The sequence below is a fragment of the Hippoglossus hippoglossus genome, chromosome 6 (genome assembly GCF_009819705.1).
Source record: "Hippoglossus hippoglossus isolate fHipHip1 chromosome 6, fHipHip1.pri, whole genome shotgun sequence".
Taxonomy (NCBI): domain Eukaryota; kingdom Metazoa; phylum Chordata; class Actinopteri; order Pleuronectiformes; family Pleuronectidae; genus Hippoglossus; species Hippoglossus hippoglossus.
The window spans coordinates 23,761,714-23,780,018 of record NC_047156.1 but is presented as its reverse complement, the minus strand read 5'-3'; the positions used below and the strand labels follow the sequence as shown (position 1 = coordinate 23,780,018).

At 41.5% G+C, this 18,305-nt stretch overlaps 2 protein-coding genes across 3 annotated transcripts in view; both read left to right on the top strand.

Moving 5' to 3' along the window:
- Positions 1 to 8,642, top strand: part of pot1 (protection of telomeres 1 homolog) — an 82,649-nt gene extending 74,007 nt beyond the window's left edge. Inside the window, exons 13-20 of one of the 2 annotated variants that reach the window (XM_034588798.1) lie at positions 570 to 596; positions 2,590 to 2,746; positions 3,087 to 3,295; positions 3,490 to 3,625; positions 5,390 to 5,472; positions 6,125 to 6,219; positions 7,722 to 7,827; positions 8,443 to 8,642. In XM_034588798.1, the coding sequence (XP_034444689.1) occupies positions 570 to 596; positions 2,590 to 2,746; positions 3,087 to 3,295; positions 3,490 to 3,625; positions 5,390 to 5,472; positions 6,125 to 6,219; positions 7,722 to 7,827; positions 8,443 to 8,585 (956 nt within the window). In that variant the 3' untranslated portion in view covers positions 8,586 to 8,642. Of the gene's footprint in view, positions 1 to 569; positions 597 to 2,577; positions 2,747 to 3,086; positions 3,296 to 3,489; positions 3,626 to 5,389; positions 5,473 to 6,124; positions 6,220 to 7,721; positions 7,828 to 8,442 lie in introns of both variants that reach the window. The other variant, XM_034588797.1, reaches the window with a different exon arrangement.
- Positions 8,643 to 11,080: 2,438 nt separating this feature from the next.
- gpr37a (G protein-coupled receptor 37a) lies at positions 11,081 to 17,803 on the top strand. Its single transcript, XM_034588836.1, has 2 exons — positions 11,081 to 12,491; positions 16,355 to 17,803. Exons 1-2 carry the CDS (start codon positions 11,538 to 11,540, stop codon positions 17,180 to 17,182), a joined length of 1,782 nt encoding a protein of 593 aa, XP_034444727.1. The 5' UTR covers positions 11,081 to 11,537; the 3' UTR covers positions 17,183 to 17,803.
- The last annotated feature ends 502 nt before the right edge of the window (positions 17,804 to 18,305 follow it).

Genomic DNA, 18,305 nt, shown 5'->3' with positions numbered 1-18,305 from the left:
CTCTGAGAAGACAAAATATTTGTGACACAGTTTCTTCGGGGGCAGTGTACAAATGTTCTTCTTTTTTAAAACCTACTTAAAATCTAAGATACCAGAGTCGTTATGTGAAGAAAAGGATTAAAAAAAGATTTGAATGAATGAAATCAAGCTGTGTCATTATTATTGTTGTTGTTATCTTGAGATTTCAAGAATTCTTTCTCACATCTCAGATTCAAAGAGATCTAATTTCAGAATCATTTATTTACTTACATATTCTCAGATTTTGGGTTTTGCCAATGGCTTTGATATATGTTTGCCTTCATCTGCTTTGATTATTACATCCTCGATGTAAAATAATATTTTAACAAGGAAGAAGACGTTTCTACTTTTTACTTTCAGAGTTAAACAGCAGAGCCAGTTGTCCTTGTATTAAGCCTTCCTATATGAAGATCAAGTGATACAAAAATATTTTCCCCTCAACATGAGCAACTCAATGGTAGACAGTGTGTTTATTATTTATTATTGCTTATTGATTTGTATATTTGTGTGTCTGGTTCAGTCCTTTATGGTTTGTCTATTTGTGTTTTCAGAAGGTGAACGAGCCGAGTGCAGCACAGGTAAGAAACAACAATGCAGACGCTCAATGTCTTACTCAACAAATAGACAAAGTGTGAGAAGCTTTTGAGGATTAGTGGTTTGTTCATATTTAATCTGATTAAGTGTCACTTATTGTCTTTTTCTTTCAGTTTAGAATATATTTAAAGTGCCGACCTCCTCTGCAGACACATTAATAGCCTGTGTAGATCAATGCACTGATAGTAAACTGCACTTGTAACATTTTATCTGTGTGCATACAGTTGTTTCTCAGAGTTTATAGATTTGAGGGACTTTAATGATGCGTAACAAATTCAATATTCTAGACATCCAATAGCAGAGCATAAATAGGGAGGAAAGAAGCCAAATCTTGTATGCAGCACTCCCTAAAAGTATAATCTTAAACACCAGACAACACAGGGAAGCAAAAGACATGGTGGAACAATTAAAAATGACACAAGAAATAAACAATACTCAACACATAGTGAAGTAGAATCAATATTTGATTCCACATGGGTCATTACCTGAGAGCATTGTGTTAAACAAGCAGCACGTTGTTGAAGTCCATTTGCCCAAGGACAGCTATGTGCAACTCCTGGAGATCAGGAATACTTGTACAGTGCAGAGGAGCATTACGGTAAACACTGTTAATATATTTTTTTTACAGTCCAATCTTGAAAAGACTGAAAAATTAACACTGTTAGCACTATGACCAAATTATTTTATCAGCATTTGTATAGGAGCGATTCTGTTCCAAGCTTTTTGATTAATTTAAACGATTTATCACTATATCTGTGATCACGCACTGCTCACTGAATCTCCACACATTAACTAAATTGACTAATTATTTAGTTTTTACCCAAGCTAGTTTAACACATGTGTTCGTCGACACTGTTTGTTTGTGTTGAGTGCGTGTGTGGGTGTGTGTCAGCACGAGAGACAGGCTGAATTATGAATGATTCCCCAGGTATGACGAAAGATTTGACTGATTTAAGAAAAATATTGATTATTATGTGGTGATCAGTGTTGATATTGTGGCGTTATTTCAACAAATCAAATCAAAAATCCAAACTGTAGCGGGTCAGCTGAGTCGGTTTTCTGTATCTCTGTGTGATGTGTGTTCACAAGAGAGAGACAGAGAGAGAGAGAAAAGTGAGCAGCAGTCGACTTTACATACAGCTACGCAATATTTCTGATAATTTAGGCTATAGTAATCAATGGCTTATATATAACATAGATAGTTCACCCAAAAATGAAAATTCACTCATTATTTACTCACCACTATGCCGATGGAGGGTTGGGTAAAATGTCAGCATAACACTTTTGGAGTTTCAGGGGTAAACTGTGTTGCAGCCAAATCCAATAAAATGGAAGTAAATGGTGACTACTTATTAAACAGAAGAAAAAAACTTAAAATGCCTAAATGTCAGCTGTGATCCACACGTGATCGCGGTTTCAGGAGGATAACAGAGGACATTTAGGCTGAAAACTTGGTGTTAATGACCTCGTTTCGAGTCTAATTTGAATGTCGGGGCTTACAAACACTTGGATGACACCATAGTAGCAGTATGGAGGCATTTTATTTTTTTCTGTTTCTTTACGTCTTGAGACCCAAGTTCACAACCTTATAAGTATAAATTTAAACATTTTAACAAACATGTCACCTTTAAGAATTATTTAACTTATATTTAACATTAACTTCACTCAGTCAAACTGAAACCATAATTTTAGACAACATTGTGGTTACTTCTAAAAGTAGTTTGAAAGATGTTTCGCCTTTTACTGCTAATTGTGTAATTTTACATCAGTGCATCATCCAAACCATTTCCCTTTGTTGTATGGTAAATTATAATTTTAGCCTCGAACATGTTTGTTTTAGAAGTGTAACATGGGCTGTCGTTACAGGCTGTGTTTCCCAGGTGTACCATTCCACATGGCATCAAAAACTTCATAAAACTTTCACTCTGTTTGTGTCTATATGTCTATTAACTGGATGGTTTTTGGTGTCCTGGTCAGAGAGAAGCTGCAGTCACGACTTGCAGCCAGTGACGCTGTCCGAGCTGAAGCGGTCTGATCCGGGTCAAATTCACCACGTCACAGTCCAGCTGAGATCCTACGAGCCGCACAGACTCCACCAGGCTCTGAAACTCTACTGCAGCAAGTGCACATCTATGTACGCAAGAGCACGCACACACACACACACACACACACACACACACACACACACACACACAGAGTCACTGAGTATCACAGTATCAGTTAATTGTTTCCTGTGCATATGCAGCCATTTAAAAAGCTATTTTTCCCTGATCCACTGGTGCAGCTCTGCTCAGTTAGATGAAACAGTCACATTAATTTTAATATATAGTACAAACATGTAGACATTTGTAGCAGCCAGTAATTATGTTCCAGAAGTTTTGAGGTTTATCGAATATTTGTATATATACAAACCTTTTAACCATTCTAAGTGTGTAAATATCAGATTTCCCTCTGATTCTACACTCTGCTCTCAGGCTGGACGTCCCAGATGATGAACTGGTAGCTGGTGTCTTTTCGAAGGCTTCCAGGAACCCTGAATCCTGGAGTCCCCCACCGTGCTTGCTCTCTGGGAAGGTTGACGTCCCCGCAGACTCTGCAGGATCTCAGAAGCGAGCTCTGAGTGTTCACCTGTCCACCCAGCTCATGTCTGAGGGCAAAACCAAAGAGCTCATCTTCCTCAGGGGTATCATTGAATCGTTAACTACTTTTATTTGCCTTGATTTGGTGTTTTTTAATTAACAGTTCTGCATATAAAACATTTGATGTTTAATCAGATGAAAGAAGATGGTCTATTTTTTGTGCTGCCATCAAACTCACAAAAAGACACAAGACAGTCAGGTTTTTATCCCATAGTGATACAGACGTGGTGTTTTGCAGGTTCGACTCTGGAGGAAACATGTCGACTGGCAGCCGGGTACAAGAACATCATCCCCGTGAGGCCGTCAGGCGGTCACCTGGCTCTGCTTGACATGTCTGCACCTTTCCTGTTCAGGGGCAGAAAGAGATACTACGGGTAAGAGACGAGCTTCAATGACATTTGTTTTATTTGGTTTCCACTGCTAAACAAATCATTAATGAGGAGCTATGTCAGCCATCTTTGTTTTTTTCTTGTTGAAGATGACTGATTTTTATATATATTAACTAAGTTAAAAACTCCATTCAAGATAAATCTGTGGTATATAGATTGTTGGATAGGGATCCCTTTAAATATTTTCAATTAATTTATAATCTCCATCAAATGCATTAAAACGAAAGCAACAAGCCAGTTTTGAAAATGTAAGAGGTAGAAAGTGCTGATATGATTGAGTTTAAAATTTTGGGAATAGAAAGAAAAGGTCATCAGAAAAATAAATACCCAAGTAAAGTATTTGTACGTTGTTACTTCCCCCCTCTGCTCAGCATATGAACCTCTGTTATCTTGGCTTACCTGCAGAACCCTGTGCATGACTCACTGTTGAAGGGATTGCTGTCTGTGATCACACTGACTGCAGTTACCTTCATGTTTACTACTGACTCAAGATCTGTATAATCAGATAATATGATCTGTGAGTAATTGTGTGGCAGAAACACAAGTAGTTTTGACCAAGGTAAATAAAGGACTCTGGGGGTTGAACAACACACATTGAGATTTAAGTTCATGATGCACGTGCATTTGTGTCCAAGTGTCTAAATCCATTTTGTTAGCTTCACTGTGGGAAAAAACGGTCACTGACACAGTTGCGTGGTTCCGAGCGGTTGTACTTCGTCTCCTTTTCCCTTTAGCATCTTGTTGGATTGTTGTTATAATGGTGGGAAGTGCGTCACTCAATGCACAAGCAGCTCGTCTTACTAACAAGCAGAGAGAACACTCATTATACACCTGCCAGCATAGGTGTAAATTACTGTGTTAATAATGAACCTTAAAATACCGAGCTACTGACTTCACTTTCCACTTACTCAAAACAGCAAATTTTCCACCATGTGGAAGAAAAAACATGGATGCTGTAAACAATATGTATTGCATTTATGTATTAAGAGTGTTTTAACAACATCTTGATAAACAATGTATGACTGTTGTATAGAGAAGTCTGCATTGGCTAAAAGGTTTCGCGTTTGGGCTTGTGAGAGATGGACGTGCAGTTTGCAAATGACAAAAGTGTAACATTTAAAAGGTCCACATTACAGGCTACTATTTAATTCTGATTGTAAAATAATGTTTTCTGGTTCATAAGCAATGACTACTCGGCAACTCGTGTAAGAAATATTTTCACTGACTTTCCCATTTGTTGTTCCAACTTGAGATGGTATTCTCGTGAATTTCCCATTCCCGATTATCCCGACCGAAACTAATAAAGACACTTGCGATTCGCGTCGGGCTTTAGAAAGTGGACTTGAAAGCTTGAAAGTTAATTCTTCTCTTCAGAGACCGACAAGAACTGTCTCACCACCAGTAACTCACCGTTGTTGTTGAGCAGCTTTCAGGTCAAAGATTCCTCCCAGTCCTCGTGAAATTTTCTGAGCACATGGTGACTTCTCTTCCATGTTCAGAAGTAGACATTGATAGTGGATTCTTGACCTTTGAGAAAGCAGTTTGTGGAAACAGCTTCATCACAAAGAGAAGATCTCTTACGTATGATGCAACAAACTGAGCTGCAGGGTCTTTGTTCAATCTGTTGGGATGTTGTTGAGATAAAGTTTGTTCTAAAGCCAAAGTAGAGTTTCTGTTGTGAACCAGAGACGATGCAGAGGCCTGAAAGGTTTCCAGCTCATTCTTCATTAGGTCCTGTCTGTGTTTCAGGTGTGAGCGGTGCTCAAGGGCAACAGTGAGGGAGCCGTTTGCTGAAGGAGTCGAGGCGATCGATGAGAAGATCATCGCAGAAGGTGAGACAGAGTTTGGTCAGAATCTCTGGACACACAGGAAGCAGCCCTCACTCCCAGTCATGCCGATGTTGTGTTTTCAGTTTGTTCTCTCTTCCCTAAAGGAACAAAGAAATCGAATTATTGTAACTTTAACGAAAGAAAACGTCATGTTCAGATGATACTTTTCACAAATAAAACTGAAAGTGAAACAGCAACACTTTTGTTAAATGAAGCCAAATCTGAAATCCATTCTCTGGTTGCAGTTATTTTTATTTGAAGGATTTTCAGCTCTTCTGTTTTATATCATCGTAAACTGAATATCTTTAGGTTTTGGTCTGGACAGACAAAACAAGTCATTTAAATATGCCCCCTTAGACTGATGGTAAAGTGTGTTTAATAATAATGAGTAAAAATGCTTGTTAAGTGCAGCCCTAAGATATTATCATTCTGCAACTGAGACAGTCACAGCTCATATCTGCAGGAACCACAAGATTAATGTGTGTGACCCTTTTTTCACCCTCACTCTGAGTTTTATATTTGTGTCGTTTGACTTTTTTCCCTGATTCAGCAGGTTATAAAAGTTCTCAAAGGCTCCTGGCTGATCTCAGGTCTGTTGGAGCTGCAGCTCTCTCTCTGAAATAAATCACACCGTGTTAATGTCTCTGCTCTGCAGCTCTTGGTGTCCAGCTGCTCCAGTACGTCCTGCTGATGAAGCTCAAGCTGCAGGACGCCACTGACACGCTGGAGGTCTTCCTGTGGAGAGACGCCGTGAGTTTCAGATCACATTAAACATCCTGCATGCTCCGAATCACATCACAAGGAGAAGGGAGAAGATTTTCCTAGCTCCTCTGTCTGCACTTTAACTAAAATGTGTCACATAAGCGTTTTAGTACAGTTTGTGTTCATGTTACTTCTGTAATATGTCGTCTGCTTTGTTCTAAAGTTCTAAAGTTCTCTAAAATTAAGGGAAAGTTCACAGAACAGCAGATGAAACAAAAGAAGAAGAAAAGTTATGTAATGATGAGTAACGGCTGTGTTGGCACCAGCCATCCGTTCTTACTGAAGACACAGGCTATATTCAAATACCGTCAGGAATTCAGAGAAAAGAAACTAGTTTTCATCATTAAACTCTCAGAAAAGAAAAGAATCTGAAACTTTTGGATCAGAGAGTCCCTATGCAAGATCTGGATTTTGGAGAATTTGTCTCATTCACCAATGGTACTTTGAGTTACCTTCCAGGTACGAACAGAATTTACGTTTGGTCCAGACCTGTCATAGAAGAGGCGAGAAATTAGTCTGCTGCTTTTCAAATCAAGTTTTACACTAATGGATCATATATTTCATTACTTTGAAGCAATATATAAATAATTATATAAATTACTTCTCATAATTATGTAATTATTGTTAGGACATGTTAAAATATTTTAACATACAGTATATTGTATAATTATTGGATCAAAAGCATTGGATCAAGGGCTTTCCATATTCTGATCCAGCACCAGTAGAAAACATACCAGCGTCACATCACCTCTAATTACATGTATCGTTTCATCCATGTCAGTGACAGAGACCCGTTCCAGTCATCAATCAGCTCACTGTGGCGAGACATTTTTTAATCCATTTCCATAAAGAATTTTATGCCTTGTGAGTACGATATCACCGGAACACCTTGAAGGAATTATTTCTCATTTGGCAAAAACATGTCAAAGGTCAAGGTCACTATGGCCTCACAAAGTATGTTAATGTTTCTCTTGAACATGATATCTTAAGATCGGCTTAAGGGAATGTCTTCAAATTTGGAACAAATGTTCACTTGGACTCAAAGATGAAGTGATTACATTTCAGTGGTCAGAGGTCAAAGCGACCTTATATGAATCTGGGGGGGGACACTGTAACTGCACTGGTTGGCGGAGGCGTACAACCGTAGTGCAGTAATTCTAGTTTACTCTTTGATGTCATGTTTATGAATGAACACTGCATGGGCTCAGAAGTGTTGCCTTATATGGTATGAATTGTACTAATTTAATATCCTTGTGCACTCTCCCTCAAATACATTGAGGTGGCATCCATCATGTTTATGCACGTCTTTTACACATATTTCTAAGATAGTAGCATATCTTGAATCTGATGAGTCATATTCCTACGAACTCACCATACGAACAAATAAAGAGCAGGTGATTTTCAAGGTAAAACGTTAACAAACTTAATGTGTGCTAATGGTCTGACTGGTTCACTTTTGTTCTATTCTCATGTCTTGTTTGTATTATTAGGAGTTGTTCTTCAGCGTGAAAGCGGAGGAAGCAGCAGCCAATCAGGAGGCTCAGAAAAGCATCCATCAAACCATGGATGCCCTTTGTCCACCAGGGGGCAGTGAAGGTACCTCTGACAAACTCTGACAGAGTTTAAAGGTGTAAAACTTAAGTGCAACAGCAGCTTCACACACAGTTGTAACATCCAGTTACTTGTTACACATAATTGCTGTGGGTTAAGAAAATAAATATTCTGAAAACAACAATAAACATAGAAATAAGAAGAAACCAGAATGAACAGCAGCAGTTTTTATTCTCTGCTACGACTTCAGCTGAAGTGAATAATAATGATAATATATTGCACAAGTTACAGAGTGCTTAAATAATTTAAAATATTTCCTCAAGTAAAACTCGGAGAAAATAACATAAAAACACAGGAATAAAACAATGAGAAGACAAAACATGTGACAGAAAAGTATGACCACCCATTACTAGAATCAAACCTAGAGTTTGGTAAAATCAGGGAATGCGGCACGATAAAAGTAAGTTTTAAGTTTTGATTTAAAAGAAGCTACCGACTCAGCCTGCCATATTTCCCTTGGGTACCGTGTTCCAAAACCTCGGATCTGAATCTCTAACGGTTATAACGCAGCGTCTGGCTGGAAAGTGTTTTTGTGTTTGTGTTTTTTGCAGATGTTAGTGTTGGGTGGTGTGGGTGACTCTTGTGTTTGTGTGTCATCAGGTGGGCGTCCGTGGCTCAATTTGTGTCTGACAGCGTACCAAGCAACGGATGACGAGGGACAGAACCAAACCTGCTACCAGATCTGCAACACCGCCGTCATCGGACCGTCCTCCTCCACATGGTCTGAACCTGACCCGGCCTGAGCCCCTGCAGGTCGGAGGTCACCGTCAAACCAGTGTCCTGCAAGAACAGTTTTTTTTTATATTTTTGTATTATTTATATATTGTAGAGGGATAATAAATGTAAATAAAATGTTGCTACAAACTTTTAGAGACCTGCTGACTGACATGTGAGGGTACTTTTACTAAAAGTAATTTTTCAAAATAAAAGACTAAAAAGTGACTCAGTGTTGAAATGTATATGGACGCAAACAATACATGAAGTGAATTCTGTTTGGCACACATTCAGGTTGCAATTCTCAATATCAGTACAGGCTGTTATAGGAGCTATATTGCCAGCGTTAGAATCAACAGCTGTTAATTTACCGCTCTTCCTTACTCTGCAAGTTCTGTCTCCAGTGGTGGAACACAACAAACAATGTAAACTCACTACTTTGCTGCTAGACCTGGTCTGGGTTTATGGGTTTATCGATATCTGATCCATTTAGCTCCGCTAAGAAGACGTATTAAAACATCTGAAGCTCTTGACAAACAACCTTCACCACCACTACTCGCTCCTGGCAACAAACCACTTTCATAACCTGCGTCATCTGTGCTGAGATGGGGAGAAACCAGGCTCAGTTTATCTAGATTCCTGAATTCAGGATTTATTGTATTTCTGAGCTGAAATCAGGATGTGTGGATGGAACCAAATCTTTGATTTTTGTCATATTTGCTCCTCAATCATTAGTGGGTATTCAGACTGGAACAATTTTGTGTTAAACAAATGCAGGGGTTCACAGGTGGGGGGTTGCTTTAGGTACCATTGAAGTAAACAGATGTTTTGCTACAGCGGCAGTGCGGTGTTAGCACTGTCGCCACCAGCAAGAAGGTTCCCACGGGTCTTTCTGTTTTCATGTTCTCCTCGTTTCTGTAGGAGTTTATCTGGGATACTCTAGCTTCTGTCCAAAAACGTGCAGATTGGGGTTGGGTTAAGTGGAGACTCTAAATTGTCCATATAGGTGTGAGTGTGAATGGCTGTTTGTCTATGTATGTTGGTCATGCAATACCCTGGCCACCTGTCCAGGGTGTACCCCCCCCCCTTCTTAGCCAATGTCCTGCAGTCCTCTAAGTAAAAGTGGTATACATAATGGATGGACAGATGAAGTCTGTATAATATGACTTCGGTATAGAGGGACATATTCGCCTTTGGTGGATCAGACCATTTCTGCTGTGAGTTTTAAGGTAAGTTTTCACTTTCTATACAAACTGTCACTGTTCATCTTCAGAGAACTGTTCAGAGGTGATCAGTGGTGCTGCTCTGCCATCTGCTGGTCAACTGACAGCATGATGCACTTTTATGAAAGACCTGTGTTGATGCTTAGCGGGTCCAAAATACAACAAGTGGTCAACAAAAGGGATTAACCAAAAATATTAATCTAGTTATCCTTTATTTGTTCACTTGGTGAAATTTGTATTGACTCGTGTCTTACTATAGTCCGTCTGAGCAGGAAGCTTGTCCTGGTAACTGTCCAGGCAGAGGGTTAGGGTTATAGACTGGGTATAACGACCAAGATTTATAGATTTTATCTGACCAAAGATAACATGTGTCTCATTCTATTGTCATCTTTGTCCCTTTTCCCCACAGGACTGCCCTGAACCAGGGAGAGTAAACAGCAGAATCTATACCAAACCAGGTGCTGAATGCCAGAGCTCCAAGAATGTGTAAGACAAAGACAAACATGGAGCCAAGGAATTTAAAAATGTCCACTTCTACTGATTAAGATGAGACAAAACAATCCTGTATTGATCCCGATGGGAGAGAGAGGAGTTATTTTCGTTATAATGTTGCAGATGCGATTAAAGCAGCAGGGGTGTAGGTGTAATACCCACTTTTTGCACTAGATGGCAGACCACACATTTAATTATCTGCTCTGACAGAACGATGCAGTGGATTTTCCTCCAGCTCAATGGAAACGGACAGAATTTCTTCACTGGAGCTCACATGTCCTCAGTCTCACACTGTAGAGGTGTAGCAGGAAAACGAAATGTCCAATCATTTCAAATTAATGTTCAAATGGATTCTATACAAATACCAGGGACCTTGTGTAGGAATATTTTATTGTTTTGAATATTCATGCAACATTATTCAGTGAAAGAGTTTGTGTTTTATAAAAAAGAAAAAAAAACACTTAACAATTAGTCAGTTTAATATTGTGTGCATATAATGTATAGCATGATAATAATAAATCAATACAACATAAATTGGAAAAGGAAATTCAGCTCCTAATTATTTACAGCTTATATTACATGGGTGGAAAAAAGTCCACACTGCAAATAGCTGTAAAGTTCATTTCCGGCAAATTACAGCACTATGTGGAGAACTTGAGGCCGCTGTTGATGATTAAAATATCTTGAAATGTTATACATAATTGTATATATACTATATAGGGATAATCCCACGCATGCTGTGGTTTGTATAGTTTAATATAGGATCAGAATAAGCTTGACAGATGACTGGACCCTTGCTCTCCCCACCCCCTCCGCCTCCTCCTCCCCTCGGATCCTCTCCTGCCTCCCAGGCAGAGCTACGCGTCTCCTCCGGGTGTGTCTCTCCAGGCGCTCCAGTGTAGCTCGTCTTGGAGAAACTGTCCTCAACGCAGGGGGGACTGGGATTCATCTGTCCACCCCCAGCTCCATCTCATGCTGCGGAGCACACGAGTCGGTTAACTGTTTCCAGTCCACTCTGAGGACACGGCTCTGCTCCGGACTTTGGTCTCTTTGGTGATGCCTCCAGACTGGTACTGCTCCGGGACGCACCTGAACCCGACATCAGGTTCCACAGTCTTACGCGACCAGAGACTCGGTGAAAGCTGTTCTCGTGACAAACGAAGGTAAACTGAACTTTTTTCGTGTCAGGTTTTGTCAGGAGACCAGAGATGGACGGATCGGTTGGGTTCCCACGGTTTCATCTCACGGGTTAGACGGAACCACACGATGCAGCTTCCACCCCTGAGGTTACTGTGTTTGTGGCTGTGTAGCGAGGCCGTGTCGAGTCAGCTCCACGGGCACAAAACAAAGGCGACTTTCAGTCCTCATTATGAATCCACCACCGCTGACAAGAATGCGCAGAGCCGGGGATTGCGCACTGTCAGCGCGGTGCACAGTGGGGGGACGCGCGGTGCTAGTGCGCAGGTTTCGTGGCTGGAGACTGTAAACAGGTCGTTCTCTGAGCGTCGGGGGACAGAGGTACACCGGCGCTCTGTGCGTAAAAGTGACCCGCAAAATGGAGTCCGACTTGTACCCAGAGAGGAAGCTTTACGCGCGGATGGAAACAAAATCGGTGGACCGCGGAGAGGTGTATGCGAGTCAGGAGAACTTGAGAAACAAACCCGGCATGGACTCATCTGCATCCCTGCGAGTACCGGACACAACCTGCGGCAGAGGCGAAGCGCAGACCCCGGCAGTGAGAAGCCAAGCGAGCCGCTGCAGCACGAAGCCGCGGGCGCATGGGAGGCTCTGCCCGTGGCCATGGCGCAGGAGCAGGAGGCCGAGGCGCCCTTCGGACTCAACACCAGCGACTACGAGGAGGAGGAGTACTCTCTACCGGACCTTCCCGACCCCACGCCATTCGTACCGGTGAACACGCGGACCAGGCGCAAGCAGGTGAGGAATCCGTTCTTCCCGGTCACCGCGGAGACCTACGGCGCGTACGTGGTCATGATCCTCGCCGTGGTGATCTTCAGCGTGGGCATCATCGGGAACGTGTCGGTCATGTGCATCGTGTGCCACAACTACTACATGAGGAGCATCTCCAACTCGCTGCTGGCCAACCTCGCGCTGTGGGACTTCGTCATCATCTTCTTCTGCCTGCCGCTCGTGGTGTTTCACGAGCTCACCAAGAACTGGCTGCTGGGAGAGTTCTCGTGCAGGATCATCCCGTACCTGGAGGTGAGAGGAGGGGATCTGAGGGTGATGGGTGCGCGTACATGAGGTGTGTTTCTGAGATCAGGTCTGATGAGTGAACTGATCAGACCTGATCATCAATCTTTTCCATCTACCTCAAACAGGTTGATATGATTCTGCACTTCGTTACAGTAACATCAAATCATGTGTGATGTAGGCCAGAGGTTCCCAAAGGGTTCAGTCCTTGACCTCCAGAATAACCAAAAACTTATGACCCGCATCATCCCAGAGGACATTGATTTGAGCAAGTTAGTGAAAAAAATCCATCTCCGTGCACATGCTGTTTCCTGTGGTGCTGTAAACACTACACCTGCTCTAGCTGATGCTGTCACATGGAGACACAGAAAGTTGTATTTTTTGAGCTTTTGTAACGATAATGGTTTAACTTATGCCATTTTGAATTATCTTTATTGTATTATTGAATTGTATTTGATTTCTGGAAATCATCTTGTGACCCTCCTTCTGCGGCCTGAGTTTGGGAACCACTGATGTAGGCTAATTATAAAATAAGGATTTGTCACAAGGCTACATAATTATAGATGCTTCATAGCCTCATCAATCAATCAATCAATCAATCAATCAGTCAATCAATCAGTCAATCGATCAAATGTTATTTGTATAACCTATATTCACAGAACAGTTTCTCACAGAGCTTAACAAGGAGCATCATCCTCTGCCCTTACCCCTCAACAAGAGTAATGGAAAAACTACCAAATCAACCCTAATAGCTCGTGGAAAACATAGACTCCTCAGAGAGAGTCATATGTGACGGATCCCTCTCCCAGGACAGACAGAAGTGCAATAGACGCCACATGTAACAGCGCTCATCAACAAAATAATGTTTCTTATAATATATTATTTCAAATGTGATGGAAGTCTTACTTAGAAGAGTTTAATGTTGACTTGATGCATCGAGGAGACCAGAAGGTGAAACAATACCAACACTAACAGAGAAACATGAGCAACTGTCACCATAAAGTCTGAAGATGTCTCCCACAGCTTCCCAGCTTATCTCCGTCCCTCTCCATCTCGCACCACCCATTGTAACAACATGTCCATAGAGGGCTAATGATGCTGTCACTATCTATCTTACCTGTATGTACTAGCATCTTATTGGTTACTTAAACCTAAAGCACACATATCTAAATCATGTTGTGTCCCTGTGTCTTGCCTCTCTACCTCTGCTCTGATTAGGAGAAGAGTTGGAGCCTCTGTTTAGGACCTCAGATTTAGATATGACTGTCCCTGAGCCTAGACATTACAATTTACCCCTAGTTTACCCTCTATTGATAACCTGGCCTTGGGTATTGCCAGGAGAGAAGGGAGTATGTGTGGAATGTGACCGGCTCTGTTCTCCTAATGGTAAACAAATGGCAGATATGCTGTGTTTGGATGTTAGATGATAAAAAATTCCTTCACATACAACATTGATGAAAAGTTTTGTCTGACAGAGACGAAGGGAACAGTACAGGCAATTGTTATGATAGAGGTATGGTCAGTATAGTATATGTGAGTAGGCATATCGTAAAACTGAGTAATCTAGTTGTAACCATAATTCATGATGAGCTGCCACCACGATCACGATCCAGGCTCTGCAGCCGCAAAGCACAAGAACTCTGAGGAACAAGTTATGTCAGTGACATGTATTGATGAGACATTAATGTGAGGAAGAGGTAGATGAGGAAAGAGAAGCTCAATGTCTCATGTGTCCTCCAACAATCTACACCTATAGCAGCTGAACTAAGAGCTGGTCCAAGGCAGATCTGAACCAGCTCTATCTAAAAATAACTATAACCGTGATGATCGGACGAGTTTAAATTTTTAATCGTAACTATAAAATGTAATAAAAAGTCAAAGTCTTGAACTTGAAAGGAATCAGATGGAGATGAAGTGTCTTGTGTCTGCAGGAGTTTAGTTCATAGTTTATTGCACATGTATTAAACCTAAATGAGTGTGTGATTCATCATTCCAACAAAGTACTGTTCCAACTGTGACGTCACTGGGTGCATGTTACACAGTGAAATATCCACTGATGCAGAGGTCAGGTCACATCAGAGCGGCTCCAGACTGCACTCAGGGTTTACACTCGGGGTTTACACTCAGGGTTTACACTCGGGGTTTACACTCGGGGTTTACACTCAGGGTTTACACTCGGGGTTTAATGTCTCCTCGTGTGAAGGTTGTTTAATCTGATCAGTGTCACATCAGGCTGCTGAAAACAAGACAACACCTGCTGACCAGACTGAGATTAGCACCATGGACCCCCCCCCCCCCTTCCCCTCTGATTACTGGATTGTCTTCATCCAAGTAAACAGAGCAAAGAGGTCTAAGAGCAGATCATTAGGGTTTTTTTTCTTCCACAGATGCTTTATAGTTTTGACCTGGGACAATTTTTTTCTTGTTTACTGTGTTTCCCATTATCTATGTTTCTGGTTTCTCAATAACAAAGTCCCTGCCTGTGCACCAATTCAGGTCCATAAAGAAGCCTTTTTTTTTTCAGAGTGTGAGACAAACCTTATCTCCCATGTTAGTTTTGGACTTCACTAGAAGTGCAGTTTAAAGAGATCTGCTTTAAATACCTGAAACACGGAGAGTAGAGGCTTTTATAATCACATGTTTGACAATGGCTGCAATATCCACGTGTATTTTGCCATGTAGTGCATGTGCCCACTGACAACGCTGACTTCAATCAGCTGGTCACTAACATGTGAACGTCCGCTGCAGCTCGACGTGTTTGCTGCTGGTTGTGATGAGTGAAAAGCGTCTGAAAACAAAAGGACGTGTTTACTGAGTTTAAGCTTCTTAGCTGCAACAGCTCTTTGTTTGAGACGATGACCTACATGACTGTAATTCTAAACGTATTCTTTTCTAAAAACCTTTATTGATGGATTTATTGTAATATAGGATTGACTGTTCTTTAATGTAATAATAATTGTTGCAACAAATGTGCTGCAAAAAAGAAGGCACTGCAAATACTCATAACACAAGCAAATACTCACTAAACTATCAAATACTCACAACACTATCAAATACTCGCAACACAAGCAAATACTCACTAAACTATCAAATACTCACAACACAAGCAAATACTCACAATACTACCAAATACTCACAACACTAGCAAATACTCACACTACTACCAAATACTCACAACACAAGCAAACACTCAATACACTATCAAATACTCACTACACTATCAAATACTCACAACACTACCAAATACTTACAACACAAGCATAGTGAGTATTTGGTTGTGTTGTGAGTATTTTCAGCATGTTTTCAGTGCATGTTTTGTCAAACTGTTGTTTTCTCCATTTGCACATGTTGTGTCTATTTGCATGTGTTTTTTTAAAATAATAGTCTCAGGGCCACTTGTGTGTGCGTGTGTGTGAAAATCAGAAATGCACCGATGTACCTAAGTGTAAATGGTTGACTTTTAAGATGAAGATGTGTTTATGGGGAGGTTATAGGTAAGTTAAGCAAGTAGTAGTTATAGTTGAGGTTATACAGTAAGTCTGCAGGAACTGCCCCAGAGCCAGTTTTGTCAGGTGTATTGACAGTGATAAAAGTGCAGGCGTGTAGTTGAGATCATAACTTTAAAGATGGGTGTGGTACGACCCATGAGCACTGAGCACTCAGCACTCATGTAATAATGTTTAACTACAGAGTCCTCATGGTTTGGTACATTAACAGGTTGACAGGAGGGTGTTATCCAACTCAAGAGAGTCTCCAGTTGTTTCTGTTAATACAGAGAATTGTTGCACTTTTCTCTCCTGGGTCATTTCCCTCCGAACATGTGTGAGAACGTTTTTCAAAGTGTAACCAGATTTTTTTTCCTCTGTTCCCAGGTGGCATCTCTCGGGGTCACGACCTTCACGCTGTGCGCCCTGTGCATCGATCGGTTCCGAGCCGCCACCAATGTGCAGATGTACTATGAGATGATTGAGAACTGGGCGTCCACCACGGCCAAGCTCGCCGTCATATGGGTGGGCGCTCTGCTGCTGGCGTTACCCGAGCTGCTAATTCGTCAGCTGGTCACTGAGGACGGCGATCCTCCTGACGTGACACCGTGCGAGCGCTGCGTGGTCCGAATCTCCACCGAGCTCCCAGACACACTATACGTCCTGGGTCTCACCTATGATGGTGCACGACTCTGGTGGTACTTTGGCTGCTACTTCTGTCTGCCAACGCTGTTCACCATCTGCAGCTCGCTCCTCACTGCTCGCAAGATCCGCCACGCCGAGCGGGCCTGCATCCGCGGCAGCAAGAAACAGATCCAGCTTGAAAGCCAGATGAACTGTGCTGTGGTGGCGTTGGCCATCCTCTACGGCTTCTGCATCATCCCGGAGAACATCTGCAACATCATCAGCGTTTACATGGCAGCTAGCGTTCCCAGGAGAGCCCTAGACATCCTGCATCTGGTCAGCCAGCTGCTGCTCTTCTGTAAGTCAGCTGTGACGCCGGTGCTACTGTTCTTCCTCTGCCAGCCGTTTACCAAAGCCTTCCTGGACTGTTGCTGCTGCTGCTGTGTTGAGTGCGGCTCGCCCGGAGCCACCGCCACTAGCGACACCGAAAACGAGTGCAACACCACTGAGCTGGAGCTCTCACCGTTCAGCACAATCCGCAGGGAGGCGTCCACTTCCACTAGCTATGCAGCTGTGGGGACACACTGCTGAGGACAAAGGTCAAAGATCAGCAGTGTTAAGTGGAGCCGGTTCTGGATCATTCCTGTGATCTGATTAAGGCTTTGATTGGTGGATCAGGCTGCAGATTCCTGGGAAGGACCTACAATTTTAAACACATTTTCACATTTCATTGACAGACAGCAAACATTGCTGTCTGTCCACTCACTGTTTACAGAATTTATATGAGAGAAACACAGTATTAATTCATAGCATTTATTTGTTTAGTTTTTTTAATTAACTCCCAAGTATTTTTACTCAATCTGCACTCATTATTTTTTGTTTGTAGTCACTGTTTTGTTGGACACTGATCATTTATTCTGTCCCGTATCTTTATTTCCTGTGTTGGACATGTCTCAACAGTTTCCATGGAAAAATGGAAATTATTTTAGTCAGTTTAGTTAGTTGTGTTGAATTCATAAGGAGCTGTTGCTCCATGTAAACACAAGTAAATATTAATTTATTTTTCACTCCTGTTATGCATACCCCAAAACTTTCTGTTCTACAATAGGAATTACTTTAAGTCGATTCATTGGGTATGTACAAATCAAACACTATGAACTGCAGCGTTCTTTTCAGGAAACTTTAGGGAAATAAAATAGTTGATACAATAAAGTGTTATCTTTGATTGTTGTCTTGGAAAGACAGCTGCTCTCAGCATCTGTAGTTGCTTATAATCTGTTCTGTCACTGTGTGAGTTATTTCAGTGGGATGAACAGTAACAGAAATGTCTGTAGATGCTGTGTTGTGTTAGCTGATGTTCCCGTGAATCAGGCCTTTGTGAGTATTTTGTTCTTCACAGAAAACTTCACTTCACTTAGTCTGTAATGTGACAGGTTTGTTTGCCACTTGAAAAGTGTCACTTGGATTAAAAGATATTTCAAAATAGTTTTTTAACCCTTGTGTGCATTTAAAGAGTTTAATTATGTGAGTAGGCAGAAACAAAACAGTACAGTCACTTTTTTCAACAACTCAAATTTGAAAAAGAATTGGAACTAACATGAAAGTTGTTACACACAGACAAGACATGTAACTCATTCTCATGTTTGTGGAGGAAAATCAGTTTGCTTCAGTTGTCACTTCAAGTTATGGATTCGCTTACAGAAGCAAAGTAAAC

Bases quoted from the DNA above. Each gene is read 5' to 3' on its own strand.
- gpr37a (XM_034588836.1), top strand. From the start codon at position 11,538: ATGCAGCTTCCACCCCTGAGGTTACTGTGTTTGTGGCTGTGTAGCGAG. The intron at 12,492-16,354 runs GTGAGAGGAGGG...CTCTGTTCCCAG, and splicing joins GGATCATCCCGTACCTGGAG to GTGGCATCTCTCGGGGTCAC.